Source organism: Vidua chalybeata, chromosome 21 (genome assembly GCF_026979565.1).
Source record: "Vidua chalybeata isolate OUT-0048 chromosome 21, bVidCha1 merged haplotype, whole genome shotgun sequence".
NCBI lineage: Eukaryota > Metazoa > Chordata > Aves > Passeriformes > Viduidae > Vidua > Vidua chalybeata.
The window spans coordinates 5,603,613-5,618,066 of NC_071550.1; the positions used below are offsets into that span (position 1 = coordinate 5,603,613).

Sequence of the window (14,454 nt, forward strand, 5' to 3'; positions counted from 1 at the left end):
GTATGGAACCTCAGTTGCTGTGAAATCCGGGTGTGTGCCTGGATTTCAGGCAGTGCCTCTGGAGCGATGCGGCTTTCAGACTGAAACAAAGTCAGAACTTATCCTTATGCTAAGAAACTGTTCCTGCCTCAGTCTGATTTCCCCCAGCCCCCCTTCAAGGCTTCATCTTTCCCAACAGCAGGAAGGGCTGGAGCTTCAATTCAGCCTCAGCACTAAAACACATCATTTCATTACAGTCTGGCTCTGTCCGTGATGCCTTAAGCTCTGCCTACAGTGAGCTCAGACAGGAAAGCAGCTGCAAAAGTTGGCTCCATCCTCCCCTCCTCCTGCTGAGATATTCAGAGCTTTGGTGAGAGCAGATAAGAAACAACCAATACCATGGGTGTTCAAAGCTTTACTGCTAAAACCATCTTCTGAGAGAAAACAATTGTACAGTTCTTTGGCCACAGGAAGGCAGCAACTTCTTTACTCCCTTGGCACCCACCTTGCTCCCCCTCCTTCCCTGCTAAAAAGCAACAGCTGACTTCCCTTTCTGCCTGAACGAGCCTCGCACAACTCCAAGGCAGCAGTGGATTAGGGGCAAATCTTAGAGAGCTACTACAGTGTCAGGTGCCTCCTGCAGGACCACTCTGAAGACCTGTTGTGCGTCTGTGTTTCAGTTAGACACGTGGGGAACGGGAGAAGGAAGCACAGGTTTGAATCTTAATTCCCACATTTACAACTGCACAAGGAAATATAATTCTGCAGGTGACTGCCAGTCCCTTGCCAGGGGTTACCTGTATTTGTTCTAGTCAGGGTTCACTGCTTTCCAGCTGTGATGGCTTTCAAGTTACTTGTCCTCCTGAGGATGTTTGGGACAAAGAGGAGCCCTGAAGCTCGCTCAATGCTCTCGATGGGAACCAGGAACCGTTCCAGGGGGATTTTATCATCCACAGGGCTGTTGGGCATCACGTAGGAGCGCAACTCAATCTCCCCACTCTCCTTTTCCAAGATGAGCACCTTGAAGAAATGGGTGGGGACAGCCACGTTGTTCTTCCCAATCACCTGGTACTTCACATACATCTTCCCATCAGCCTCCATCCTGCACCAAGAGCAACATCCCAGGTTACCTCCTAGTTTGGTGTCACTCCACTCCCTCAGTAAGACCCCACCCACAGCAGGCAGCAGCTCTGCTCCTGCAACAGGGCTGTAAAAGGTGGCTGGGGCCATGTGACATGGTGAGGGTGAGCTGTGCATTGGGGCTGCTCCCAAATCCCTTCCCTGCTGGCTCTCTTTAACAGGCTTCCCAAGCTATTTCCTGCTGCTGAAGGGATCTCAACACGAGACAGCTGCTCCTTGGTGCTACGTGGAGATCTTTGGAAATAAAATTGTGTCCTTAAGTGGAGAAGTAGTCCACGACACTGAACCTGAAAGCCTTATTCTGCAGGGATGGGGTCAGTAGTCTAATCTGGTAATCAGCTAATCCACTAAATTGTTAAGGACTGCAAACAAAAACAAGCTGTGGTTATACTGCAGCTCAGCAATGCCACTTGACTCATGAAATAATCATCTGGATGGGAAATACATAAACTAATCCTAATCCTAAAAAGGTACCTTTCCACAGAATCTCTCTGCACAGCTGGTCTCACCGACTGAGAAGGCCCTTAGTAGATCCCTCCTGTCTGGTCCTTTAGCCTGTTCTCCTTTGCCAGCACAATACATCTTTTGGGTGCCAGTCCAGCTCAGCCCTCGTGTTTACCTGGGCAGGAAGAGGGGTCCTGTGCAGACATAGACATTCCTGTTGTTTTTTGCCAAGCTCCTGCAGTACTTCTCAAGGTTATTCCAGGCGTTCTGGTTTAAATGAGGATTCTAGAAACACAATCAGTAGTCAGTTGCTGGGGTATTTCCTCACCGTTCAGAGTAACGCCACCTGTAACACATCTCACAGAGCCCCAAGCACTTTCCATACCAGATCTCCACTATCACCTCTGCTCTGGGAGCAATGATGGCCTGGTTTGCACACCCAGGACAGGACCCATTGCCTAAGGCCTCAATTTTTATCAAGTGTGCGTCTACCTGTTTGATTCTGCTCCTGACAGGAGCTGCACTGAACGGGGTCTCTCTTTTATGGCTTGAGAGGCACACACACGCAGGTGCATTGGGGAATCCCTGTTGTTGAATTTAGCAGGAAATCGGCGCCTCCGAGTGACTTTGGCCCCTGAACTGCTGCAGGCACAAACACAGCGACGCTCCCGGGGGTTTCCCGCACGGAGCAGCGTCTGCCCTTGAACGCGGGCAGCTCCGGCTTCCCCCGCAGGCCTCGGGCCGTACCTGCGGGGCGATGTTGCTCAAGTAGAAGGTGTCCCGCATGGCCTTCTGGCTCCACCTGTGGTTGGCGGCGGCGGCCAGGTGCCCGCGGTCGAAGCCGCTGCCGCGGTAGTCGGCGTTGGTGGCGCGGTGATATTCGTGCACCGAGTCGTCCTCCTGGAAGTCGCAGGCGGCGCGGTCCGAAGCGCCGCTGAGCGTGTCCCGGTTGAGCTGCTCGATGACCCAGAGCGCGCTGCGGCTCCGCGGGTCGTAGCACAGCACGTAGGACTCGCGGCTCCGCAGCTGCGCCAGCCCGGGCAGCCCGTACTTGCTCAGCTCGGTGCGCCCCGAGCCCGGCGGCGCGGGCGGGCTGGCCGCTGCCACGGCGGGCAGCACGGGCAGGCGGGCCAGCAGCCCGTCGGCCGCATCGCCCCGCTCCCGGTGCTCCCGGCGGGCGAGGGCCGCCCCCAGCCCCGCGCCCACCGCCAGCGGCAGCACCCACCGGGCCCGCAGCATGGCCGCTCCGCTGCGCGGCCCGGCCCCGCCTTAAACGGGCCGCGCCCGAGCCCCAGGCGGCCGCGCTGTGGCGGCGGCATCGCCGCTTTAAGGGGGGAGCGCGCACAGCGTGAGCGGCGGGCGCCCCGCGATCCCGGGAGCGCTCTCGTGGGGAGCGGCCCCGGGACACGGGGCACAAGGACACAGCGGTCAGGGATGCCCGCTCCCACCGCCACCGGTGGCACCTGTGCCACGTATTCCTGGGGAAGGCAAAGCAAAACCATCGCGGAAAGGAGAAGGCGGTGGAGGAGCCAGGCTGGTTCGCCAGGGCTCTCTGCTGATCGCTGTGCTGCTGTCACACCTACGGACACCGCAGCAGCAACCTGGAACAGCCCCAACTCCGACTCACACCAACAGCAGAGGTTTGCACAGACATCCGTTTAGTTAAAGGAAACCTTATAAAAATAGTGTTTGAAAAAAGAAGCATAAAATAAGGCGTTTTAGTGTGATGAAATGTTCACTACACCCTTTTCTCACAGCTCTTCACAAACAAAGTGGGAAAAAAAAAGTGTTATCTGTTCCTTTCTTTGGGGAAAGGGCATTTTAGAAGACTGCTCTAAACATCTAAAACAGTCATTTACATTCCTTCAGGAAAACCAGCCTCTGATTCCCAAACACCCCAGACTCCCCCAAAACAACTTCTGGCCTTCATTCTGCTCAATGCCAAAGTGCAAATAATTCTAGGTCAGGTCACAAAATTAAAACTCAAAATCAGCCTCCCGAGTGACCATCACCAGCAACTTGATCTACCTCACTGGCAAAGCCACAAAGTTCTACAAAGCTCGAACCCCAGTGAGGTGCAGGTAGAACAGACCTCTCCTTCCCAGGGAAGGCTCATCTCCTCCCACACCCAGGAGTGTCCTTTTACCCTCCCAGCTGAAGGTGATTTCCCTTTCCCCTGTCTGGCAGTAGTCCTGCCTGTGAGGAACACATGGTAAGACCTATTTAAACTTCCTCTGTTCAAGTCCCTGTGAGATTATGGGTCCCCAAGGCAGCCCAGACTAACACCTCCCACCCCAAAGATCAGTTCTTTCAGCAGGTCAGGATTGTAAGAAACCAGAAGCAGAAACATCTCAGGGCTGGAGCAGGTGTTACTTGGCCACACAAGCAAGGAAACACCAGTTAAGTATTGTCTCACTTCAAGAACAACAAAAATAAATCACCAAAAACCTTTGAGGAATGAAGTCAAGGGAAACATGAGGAGATTCAAAAGCTGGTAAAAGGTTAAGATTTTCTTTTGTCCCCTCAGAAAATCTGGTTTTGCTCTTAAAGAAAGGAGAAAGTCTTGGAATAAAGAAATAGATGTCCCAAGACAATGAAAAGTACCACTCCTTTCACCAGCAGGACAGAGGTTCTACCACACAGGAAGGAAATAAGCAGGAGTATAGAACAGCTTTTTATGTATGGAACAGCCTGTCTGGATGTTTCAAAGTTGTTGCAAGTTCTCCCCACAGAACTCAGTAGGTTTGGCAGCCATAGTTTGGATAAGGCTACAGAATTTGTCCCAGAGATCCTTTCCAGCAGCCAAATCTCTCATTGCATCCCTTTAAACCACTGCAAACTCCTTTCTAAAGCATTCACTGTCACCCCCTGAAGCAAGGTGACACAACACGAGCCCTTGGACACCTAGGAAGGGAGAAGACAGCACAACACCTGTGCTGCCACCTCCCCCGTGCCTTCCCCAGTGGGATAGTCACCCTCAGGGCCCAAAGCCATGCTGCAAACGTGAAGGAGTTCATCTCCAAGTAATGTGTTCATCCTGATTTGCCTGCTGCCTCCTCAGGTTACTTTAAGGAGTCTTCCAGCAGCTCAGAGCAGGAACACTCATGGATGGTCTTGTTGCCAGTAAGAAATTCCAGCATAAGGAAACCCTGCAGGCGCCAGGGAAACCCAAAATGAACAGCCCAGCAAAGGATGCAGGGAGATGAGAGCAGAGTTTGTGCATGGAATGGGAAAGCTGCAGTATTTATAGCAGTTCTGAGGCAGAAGTGTTTGGAGCAGGCACAATTCTGCCTAAGTGTGGTTCTACATCTCTAGAGAACCTCCCAGGTGGCTCTTTGGCCACACGAGGTCTGGCCAACACTCCCTAATGCAGGTACCCAAGAGCTGAGACATAAGACCACCTGGAACAGCTCAGGAAGAACATGCATCCAGTGGCCAGAGCAGCCAGGTTGCTTCATCACACTGCTGTCCTGATCTACCTATCCCATTTTTCTTGGAGGAAAGCTATACCCTCAAGAAAAGATTGCAGCAGAGGGAGATACTGTTGCCACAGGTGTTAATTAGATTGCTTTAAACCTTAAATTGCTCTTGCAACACAGCAGCAACACACAGCTGCACAAGTGGTACTTGAGCATCTTCTCAAGAGGCAGAGATTGCTTGGGATTGCCAATAAGAACATGGGTACGTGCACCAACCTGTCCTGCCGTCTCCCCACACACCTTGGTGAGAATTACAGCAGCCTGTGAAGGCTTTCAGTGAAGGAAATAACACCAGTAAAAAAAATGAAGGCTGCCAGCATCCCTCCTGCTAGGGCAAGTCTAGGCCAGCAGCAGCTTAAGCAGGTATTACAAAGACTGACTGACCTTTAACAAATCAACACCCATAAATACCAAAAACTGCAGAGTCCAACAGCAGAAGTGAGCCAGCACAGCACAGAAAGAAAGGGAAAAGCATGTTGGATTAGTGTTCACTCAAGAGCTTCTGTACCACAAAAGCACCTGGGTGCTGGCAGTTTCTCTCTCTGAGGATTAGGGTTTCTGCTCAGCTCAGCACTGTGGCAGGTCAGCAGCTCTCTCTGTGGCTTGTCTCAGTCCCTGTTCACCTGAGCCCACTGGACCATATCTGAAGTGCAGCAGTTTCCCTTTCAGGAGGAACAAGTGTCCAACTCAGGACTGTGACTCCAACAGGACCAGGGCAGAACACTGGATCAGCCCCAGCAGTCAGCTCATGACAGATGCTTGTATGCCTGCTGGATTGTGCTAGAGGAGGACTCTTATTGCAGATCAGAACTGTCTCTTCCTGGGAAGAAGTACTGTGAGACAATAGCAAGGTTACTGTGACCAGACCTCAATGAGAGTAGTATTATTTAAGCCACTGAGGCAGAAAACTCCAATTCTGTGCCTGTATAAGCCCCTAAAATACATCTGTCTTCATTGCACATGATTAGGTGTCCATTTCTTGTGTTTCAGAATCCTGATTGTAGCTGGATATGCTCCAGTTCAGAGCAGCATGAGGCCTCCCTTCAGCAACAATCCTGCTCTAAGGCTGTGCGTAGTAAGGCTTTACTTGGAACTACACTTCAGCGGGGGATTAAAATCACCAGTCTTGCTTTCAAGGACACCTCGTTGATAAGGCAGCTCTGGATTCAGGCAGTTTGAGTGCACAAAGCCACCAGCTGTCACCATGTCCTCCCACCTCAACTTCCCAAGTCTCTTTCCCAGTCAAAGGAGTGCAAACTGCCAGGTGACCTTCACCAGAAAGTGATGCAATCTTCTTCACACGCCTCAGGGACGGCCAAGTGCAGAGAGAGGAGAATCCAGAACCTACATGAATGGCAGAATGTGTGACTTCACTGGAATACATTCTATTCACAGGAGGAAGATCCTTCTATCCTCATCCACCAAAATTCACTGGACTTAAGTCTGTCCTTTCCCCATCAGAAGTTACTCCGTGTGTTACTTCCACGATACAGGAGTCCATCCCTTCAGGGATATGCAGACAGAAGGCTTCTTTCTCCCCAAACTCAAAGTCATTAAAAAAAAGATACAAAGAACTGCTTTTGGCAGCAAAGAGGCATTTGAGATGTGGAAAAATCTGGAGTGCAGGACCCAAGTAGATAGGGAAGTAATCAGTCCTTGACCTAATAAATAGAGTAGAAGTCTTCAAGGTGGCCAGTAGCCCTAACAAAACCTGAAGTCTTGCAGAGACCACTAGGAGCTTTAGTGCACCACACTGCAAGGGGCCATCTCCCAGGATCCACTGCCACACAGTTCTAACACCTTTTGTTAGGCTCATGGACTATTTGGAATCTTGAAGTTCCTTTGCCTTCTTCAAAATCAGATGAACATCAGAGATAGGATAATCCTATGGCAAAGAAGCAAAGGGATTTCAGTGACTCCCCAGGATTCTTGATACAGATCATTTCACTTAAGCAAGGCAAACCTTGACAAAGTTCTTGGCCTATTATAATATACAGCCATGTTCAGTTACTCCTTTAACAGCTACAGTTTCCTGTTTTGTAACTGATCAAACCTCAAGACCCTCCCAGAATGTTTGTTGCTGGTTTTTTTCACTTTGTCTTCCAAGGGCACAGTAACCTGGCCTGCCACAGGGCTCTGTCTCATGCCAGAGAGCCTTATCAAAGCCAGTATCTTGCACAGCCCAAAGCAGGAACTGGCAGAACGTGAGATATCCAACTGTGCAGTGCAGGCGTTTCCAACCTAAGGCTCTCACAGATCTCAGAACTGAACAAAACCCTCTGGCCAAAAAATTTTGCAGTGTTACATAAGGTTACAGATTTCTGCTTGAAATTATTCAAAGTTTTTTTGCAAACCAAAGGAACATTAGAAACCTCCAATCTATGATAATTTCTCAGTAGGGTAGAAAGGGTGTGTGTGCTAAAGATTTCCACTTCCAGTAATGAGAGTGCTGTAAGATCCCTGCAGATTTTCCTTCATGCAACTATCACAAATGTAGCACTTGTCTTGAACCAGGCATACACTCCCACCCTCTCACATACTGTCATCCTCTCTCACAGCACTATTTTAAGACTTTTCCAATTGCTCTCTGCACCCACTCTATTTAATTACCTGTAGCAGCCTCATGTTCAGAGTGAAGTCTCCTTCCAGCAACTGATCCCGGATGAGTCTGAAAGATTAAAATTATTCCAGTTACTTTTGACTCTTTACAAAGAAACTTTAAAACCAATAACCTCTTCACCAGATGCCCTAACACATGCCTACAGAAGACTCCAGGATCCATGGAAGAGAGTAAGAGGAAGGCTGTGTGTGTACTTACGTCAACATGGCACAACAGACGAGCAGGAGGAAATCGAAGCGCTTGTCATCAGCAAAGAGGGAGTCCCAGATGCGGATGACATCTGGCAGCAGGAACTCTTGGGACAAGAGCAACGTCAGCCAGCGGAAGGCAAAGAACTGGGGTTTGATGTTCTGTTCTTGCTGTCAGACAGGCACCAGGCAAACAATGAGTACGTGCTCCCGGCCAGTTCCCTACAGGCAAGAGGTGCACCCCATGCTTCCATCCCCGCCTCCTCCCCAACACGGTTCTAAGCTCCCAGCTCATCCTGCAGCAGCAGGAAAACCTCTGCATCCTTTGGAAACTCTCCCATTCAACCCTGACAGAGAGATTTTCAGTGCAGCCACACTCCACACCTACAGTCAAGCCAGAAAATGCTTCTCTATCCACAACATGGAGTAAAGGAAGCTTTTCTCCCTAAAGGCTCTATTTGTGTTCCGTTGAACCTGCCAAGTAATTTTAAAGTTCCCATTTCAACAGCATTTTATCTGCAAAGCTGCAGCCCTCCCCCACTAGCACAGGCACTGTTTGTCAGGATTTCCTCTCCTTTCCAGAACCCTTGTATTTATGAAAAGGTTTACTATTCACAAAGATAAACAAAGATGGAACACAGTTCACACTGATGGTTGGTAAAACATGCTGTAAGCACCTTTAGCCTGAAGTTTTCCTGTTTTCTGATGTTAAATCCAATATAGCCTAAGTTTAACCAAGGTCAAACAAGCTCAGGATTCTGCTGATATTCTTAAGGACCAGCTGCTGCATGGCCAAGACCATTTCCTGCCAGCCAAACATTAAGCAGTTTTTCTCCCCACTGAATCAGCTACCAGCCAACACTCTCAGCTGTGTCAGTGTGCTGACAAACCATCTTCTGGATTATAGAAGTAATATATCCTGACTTTTCTAGACAGAAAAAGATCTCAGTGTAAGGCTGCAGTAAGAAGAATGGCTTTCCCTTCCAAAGTCTCCTTGCACTTTCACACCAAATGGACTATAAAACTGGAGATGTTTGTAATGAAAGCTGCCTTCTACATTGTTCTACAAAATTCACACAAACCCAAAGCACTTGAAAACCTTTGGATGAAAGGGAACAGTATAATTTGGCCAGTGGGATCACCCAGCTCACTGGATTTCAGTTCTCCTTTGGAATGTGCTCCATGGAGTTTAAGTCAGTGCTGTCAGGGCAGCCAGTGGCAATAGAAGCGTCTGTGTGTGCAGTGTGAGGGATGGTTTCTGTTTTGCTCTTAAAAGCAGAAACGATTTCTGTAAGCTGGAATGCTGAAGAGCTCTACAGCAAAACTCATGTTTTGACTGATGTCTACAGGAGAGTAAAGATTCCAGCTCCAGCTATGCAGGTGATCAAGGATCATGGCCAAGTCCCTTCAGACTCCCAGCTGGCAGCTGTGCAACAACCACAGTTTGCTTTCAGAGGCAGGCAGAGGAGGAAGCCTTGTTGTGTCAGCTCACTCTGAGCTCACTCCAAGGAGAGGCTGTTTCAGCTCTCAGCTAAGAGTCTCTCTGCCCCACGTGCAAAGCCCTTCATGCACTCTCTGTGTTCTACTCAAGCACAGTTTAACAAAACTGACATTCACGTGCACAGTTAAGCCACTGTAATCCCACGCAATACCCAGGGAAACACCTAGTTCCTCACCAGTTTCAAATACAGCTCCACATCTTTTTCCTTCAGGGTGGAGTACACCTTCTCCATTTTGTAGGTAATACCACACTGAGAATCATCCAGGCTCTTAATGAAGTTGTCCCGAATTTCAGACATTAGATTGGTAAAGCAGAAAAATGTGTCTGCTTCAGCATGTTCTGGGGAAAGAAAAGAAGAACATGGGAGAATAGAGGAAGCCTGACTGAGAGAGGTACAGAGCTGTAAAATTGTCCTTGCTCCATAATCTGGTTGCTGTATTGGATCTGAGGAGTAGATCCTACCAGATCTTGGCTTGCTTGGTCTGGGTCAAAACTAGACAACCTTTTTTTTTAGATTTTTTTTTTTTTTTTTAACTAGAAACATGTACAGAGCCACTGCAGATACTAACCCTGTGTCCAACACAAGGTCTTCATGACATGAGGTCACAAAGCAGTTATCTATGCACAAGAACGTAATCTGCCACCAGCACACACCCACAGAGCTCCTATGAAGCAGAAGCAACAGGCAAAGCCCTCCCTTTCCATTTTTTCCTTACCATCTATATAAAGTACAAGGAAACAAGAGCTAAGGGGATTTTAACAAACAAAAATTGCTAAAAAATCCTCACTTCCCATGTCCTCACTCCCAGCCCATTCAGCTCCTAGCAATTCCCCAAAACTCCTCATGCCATGCAGAGAAGTCACAGTACCACAGGCACTGCTGAGCAGTCAGAAGGCTTCCTCACCTTTCCATTCGCTGTTAGGGTCTGTAGCAAAGGTGTAGTAAAGAGGCCCCACGATTTCATTCATGCCCTGGACATAGGCTATCCCGGGGTTCAGCTTGGCATAGATGAACAGGATCCGCTCCACCACTTCCCAGTGAGCTTCGCAGCCGTTGGGCAGAACTTCGTACTCGCTCAGGGAGCTGGGGGTGCTTTTAAGAGGGGAGCTCACCTGGAAAACAAAGCTGAATCAGGATAACCAAGTGGCACAGATCCCTTAGCACCTGTGCCAAGCCTGGCTTTTAACATACATAGGCCCTCCAAAAGATCCGGGCTGTTTATATCACATAAACCAAGACAAGCAACTCTGGGAGCACACAGGCAGAGAAGTCCTGGTGCTGGCTGTCCCTGAAGAATAAGTCTGTGCAGCAATGCACAACACTCTGAATCATTGTACCACATGATTTCACACAGTAAAAACCACAGCAGTTCCACTTCTTTGTTAGTAGTATGAGGGAAGGGTATTGAGAGTTGTGGGAGAAGCCACCTTCCCCAAGAGCACGTGTGCTGTAACACTCATGAAAGGGAAAAGAGACTAGACATTTTAACAGACACTCAGCTCTGCTCCTAATTCCAAGTTTGAGATCCAGTTCTGGAGGACTATGGAAATTTCTAATAAATTCATAGTAAATTAACCCTTTGGTGTTTTGTTGCCACACAGGAAGCCATATGTCAGCATAAAATAACTTGTGACTCCAAATTCTACCAAAGTCAGGTAAAAACAATCTTTAAAATTAAATACACCTAAAATTCCCTACAGTCTGTCAGGCACTTCAACTGATTCTACAATGTCCAGCCCCCAGAAGGCTCAGTATGCTGGGGTGTTTCCTTGATTCCACTGCACAAGCAGAAAGAGAAACAGAACAGCCCAAGAATCACCCTTCCCCTTCCCAATCTGAGACCCTGCCCTGTGACAGGGACAGCCCCCACCCAGAGCTCACATTTGTCACCCCACTGCGGTTTCGTGCCACCGTCTGCGACTTGAGCGTGGTCTGCTCCACCCGCCTGCGCAGCGTCTCAAACTCGTTCTGGGGGTCCAGGATTAACAGGCAGGGATAATCCGTGGGGCGCTGGAAAAACGCCATGTCAGGGTACAGCCTCCTAGGATGGACACAGAAGGAAATCAGGGACAAGAAGGAAGTACATGCCCCATGTTGAGTGGGAGGCTCGGTTTAATATTAAACTTTGTTTTCAAAGTACAATTTGTTGACCAAACCTCTCGGGTTCAGAAATCTGAGTCGTTGTGCCTCACACACCTGACATCTTTGTCTATCTGGAGGAGCACTTCATTATCCTTGAAGTAAGTGTTCCATCGACTGTCTGGATTTGGATTGAGGGGCTAAAGAGAGAAACAACAGAAACAGAACAAGCGTGTTTCACACATATCAAAATCCTCAGTAAACATACAGTGATTTAACATTTCTGCTGTCACTCTGCCATCAGCACAATCTGAGCACATCAGGGTCCTTTTTTCTCTCACATTTTGGATTCTTTTCACTCATCTGTTCAAAAGTTTGTTCCCAATTCAGTTTTTTTCCCCCTCTGTTAACAAACTCCAACTAACTGCAGCTCCAAACCTGTACCATGGAGAAGGTATTTGGACCTGGGGTAAGAGTTATCCACCCACCCGGTACTTTGATGCTGTGGTTCTTCTCTCCACACCAAGATCCACACATAGTTAACAACTAACCAAGAAAAAAACAACAAGCTACATTCCAAGGGCTTCAAAGATCACTGTGACCTGCCTGTGTGGTATTACAGACATGCCAGTTTTACACCACCAAGGCTCCAGAGATCACAGTGGGGCAGGTGACTGCAGGGGAGTGAACGCTCAGAATGCTCATGGGAGCAGCTGTATCATTTTACAGTCTCTTCTGATCAGTTACTTCCCTCACTCCTCCCACACACACACTCCTAACAGCACTTTCAGAAGAGGAGAAAGCCAAGGCATGCAGGAAATAGTCTGTTAGAAAAAATAACAACCCAGCAGCATTACTAGAAATAATCAACTCTCCTGCCTTCCACACCACAGCCCAGCCTGACTCTCCTGCTTCTTTTCTATCCTCTGCTCCGAATCCACTCATGGACCCAACTTCCCAGGGGAGCACCTCATGGCTCCAGGAACCTCTTGTGAGCCTCTCCCATTCCCTAGGAGACCCATAGCCTGGGCAGGCAGCCCCAAAAGGGCAGGAGGAGGGAAGTGTACAGCTGGAAACAGCTCTCTACGGAGCTATTGGTGCTTTGCCAATAATTCACACTCAAGGCTAGCAGGACAAAAGTGCCAGGCTGCCACCTGGGAACCATCCCTCCCCCTGGCAGGGCAGAACAGTTGGGAACAGAGCCAGGAGCAGCCCAGGGGGGCAGAAAAATCCCCAAGGAATTTTCTGCAGAACAAAGGCTTAACAACACTTACATGATCTTCTAAGGTCACATCTTCTCTGGAAACACCCAGGTTGGCCTTGGCAATCCCAGGCTGGATAATCATTTCTTTTAGGAACTGGGAATACAGATCCCTTGAAGAAGGAAAGAGGAATTTGCAATGAGGAAGATAAGGTCAAGGTGAGCACACAAGACAGAGTTCAAACAGATGTTTCTGTTCCACCCTGCCCAGCCAGAAGACATCTGATTTTCTCTTCAGTGTAATTGAAGGAGTCAGTCTACCAGGCAGCAGGGAGAACAGCACGTTACACCAGAACAATTTGTTTTATGAAAGTACTTAATTATTTAGAGACTATTCTTCTTCTCTGCAGGTATTTTTGAAAATAAAGGGACAAGTACCAACAGCCTCACCTCTGTTTCTTCAGCAAAGAGCTCCATAAGGCTTTCTCTAAAGGGAGGTAGTTCAGGAGTATCTGCACAGGAAACAGGTGAACAGGAATTAGTATTCAATGAGCTATCACACCTGCAAGATGAGCAAAGCAAACACAGTGGCTCAAACTGGCTCTTGGAAAATACTGGGAGTTCTCTCCAGAAAGCCAAGTACTTTGCTAAGCAACAGTCAGAAATATTTCAGGGACTGGCTTTCCACACTGAGCTATTTGTAGGACGGATCAATAGCTAACCTGACCGAAATGCACTGCTTGCTTAAAACTGAGGCTGTTCACATGAAAAGTGCTGATCTCCACAAGCTACTGCTGAGTTCTAATGGCTTTTAAGCTCTGGATTTATTGTTTACAACTTTAACCGCCAAAAAAGTGCTATGTGTACTTAATCAACCCAAAGCATCACTCGCAAGAAAGAAAAGCGCCCCAAGCAAAACCCACCTTCCAGCACAGGCAGCGCAGCCCACCATCAAAGGGAATTCCTGTGGAACACCAGGCAGAGAAATAACCACGTTAGCCCATCTCTCACCGCGGGTTGCTGATGTCACCTCACAAACAGGCCTGGCAGCACTTTTCCTCCCCGAGGGGCACGAAGCTTCCCCAGGGACGCTGCTGGGGTTATCCACGGGGTTATCTCCCACGGGGCCACCCCGTGCCAGGCGACACCAGCCCGAGGCACCGCCGTGCCCGGAGCCCCCTCCCCAGCCTGGGGCCGGTCCCCGCGGCACTCACCGCTGAAGCACAGCTCGCGGAGCTTGGTCAGAGCCACCGTGGGTTCGCCGAGCACCTCCTGGAAGTCCGCGATCCTGAGGGGAGCGAAGCCGCGGGCGTCAGCAAGGTTGGTACAGGCAACCCGAGATCCGCCAGAGCCCCCAACCCCTCACAGCCCCCGATTCTCGAGAGCCCCCACCCCGCGCAGCGCAGCCCCGGCAGGGTGGGGAGGGGAAAGACCCCCGTGCCTACACCGACACCGACACCGACACCGACACCGACACCGACACCGACCTGCTCTGGTGCAGCCGCGACATGGCGGCCCCGGCGCCCCTTCCCCGCGCGCCGCATAAACGCTCCGGCTGGAAACGCTGCCCGGGGAGGGGGATGCGGGACGGGCCCCGCCCCGTGAGGGCGTGGCGGAACCGCCCGCCCCACACGGACCCTTCCCTGCGCTAAGCCCCGCCCCCGCGCGCCTCAGGGCGCCTTTCCCGAACGATTGGCCCCGCCCCCCTCCCGTGGCAAAGCTCCGCCCCCGTACGTCCCGCGCCGCGCGCTGCGTCCCGCCCCCCGTTGCGTTCACGATCCGGTCAGCCCCGCCCCTGTCCGGTAAGCCCCGCCCCCTGTCC

At 50.0% G+C, this 14,454-nt stretch overlaps 2 protein-coding genes across 2 annotated transcripts; both read right to left on the reverse strand.

Annotated features, from left to right (window-relative positions):
- Positions 1-381: 381 nt before the first annotated feature.
- Positions 382-3,823, reverse strand: ENDOG (endonuclease G). Its single transcript, XM_053962245.1, has 3 exons — positions 2,311-3,823; positions 1,739-1,848; positions 382-1,081 (listed from the first exon to the last, which is right to left on the reverse strand). The coding sequence occupies exons 1-3, from the start codon at positions 2,800-2,802 to the stop codon at positions 799-801; spliced, it is 885 nt and encodes a 294-aa protein (XP_053818220.1). The 5' UTR covers positions 2,803-3,823; the 3' UTR covers positions 382-798.
- Positions 3,824-3,914: 91 nt separating this feature from the next.
- On the reverse strand, positions 3,915-14,232 carry TBC1D13 (TBC1 domain family member 13). Its single transcript, XM_053962244.1, has 12 exons — positions 14,120-14,232; positions 13,847-13,920; positions 13,556-13,596; positions 13,083-13,144; positions 12,706-12,805; positions 11,549-11,631; positions 11,234-11,393; positions 10,257-10,464; positions 9,527-9,690; positions 7,861-8,021; positions 7,653-7,710; positions 3,915-6,927 (listed from the first exon to the last, which is right to left on the reverse strand). The coding sequence occupies exons 1-12, from the start codon at positions 14,140-14,142 to the stop codon at positions 6,862-6,864; spliced, it is 1,200 nt and encodes a 399-aa protein (XP_053818219.1). The 5' UTR covers positions 14,143-14,232; the 3' UTR covers positions 3,915-6,861.
- Between the last annotated feature and the right edge of the window lie 222 nt (positions 14,233-14,454).

What these genes read in the sequence shown, in the direction of transcription:
- TBC1D13 (XM_053962244.1), bottom strand. Translation starts at nt 14,142, where the DNA reads ATGTCGCGGCTGCACCAGAGCAG. An exon ending in TCGCGGCTGCACCAGAGCAG is followed by an intron (nt 13,921 to 14,119) that starts GTCGGTGTCGGT and finishes CGCTCCCCTCAG; the next exon opens with GATCGCGGACTTCCAGGAGG. An exon ending in TGAACATGAGGCTGCTACAG is followed by an intron (nt 6,928 to 7,652) that starts GTAATTAAATAG and finishes TCTTTGCCATAG; the next exon opens with GATTATCCTATCTCTGATGT.
- ENDOG (XM_053962245.1), bottom strand. Translation starts at nt 2,802, where the DNA reads ATGCTGCGGGCCCGGTGGGTGCTGCCGCTGGCGGTGGGCGCGGGGCTG. An exon ending in TGAGCAACATCGCCCCGCAG is followed by an intron (nt 1,849 to 2,310) that starts GTACGGCCCGAG and finishes TTGTGTTTCTAG; the next exon opens with AATCCTCATTTAAACCAGAA. An exon ending in GGACCCCTCTTCCTGCCCAG is followed by an intron (nt 1,082 to 1,738) that starts GTAAACACGAGG and finishes CTCTTGGTGCAG; the next exon opens with GATGGAGGCTGATGGGAAGA.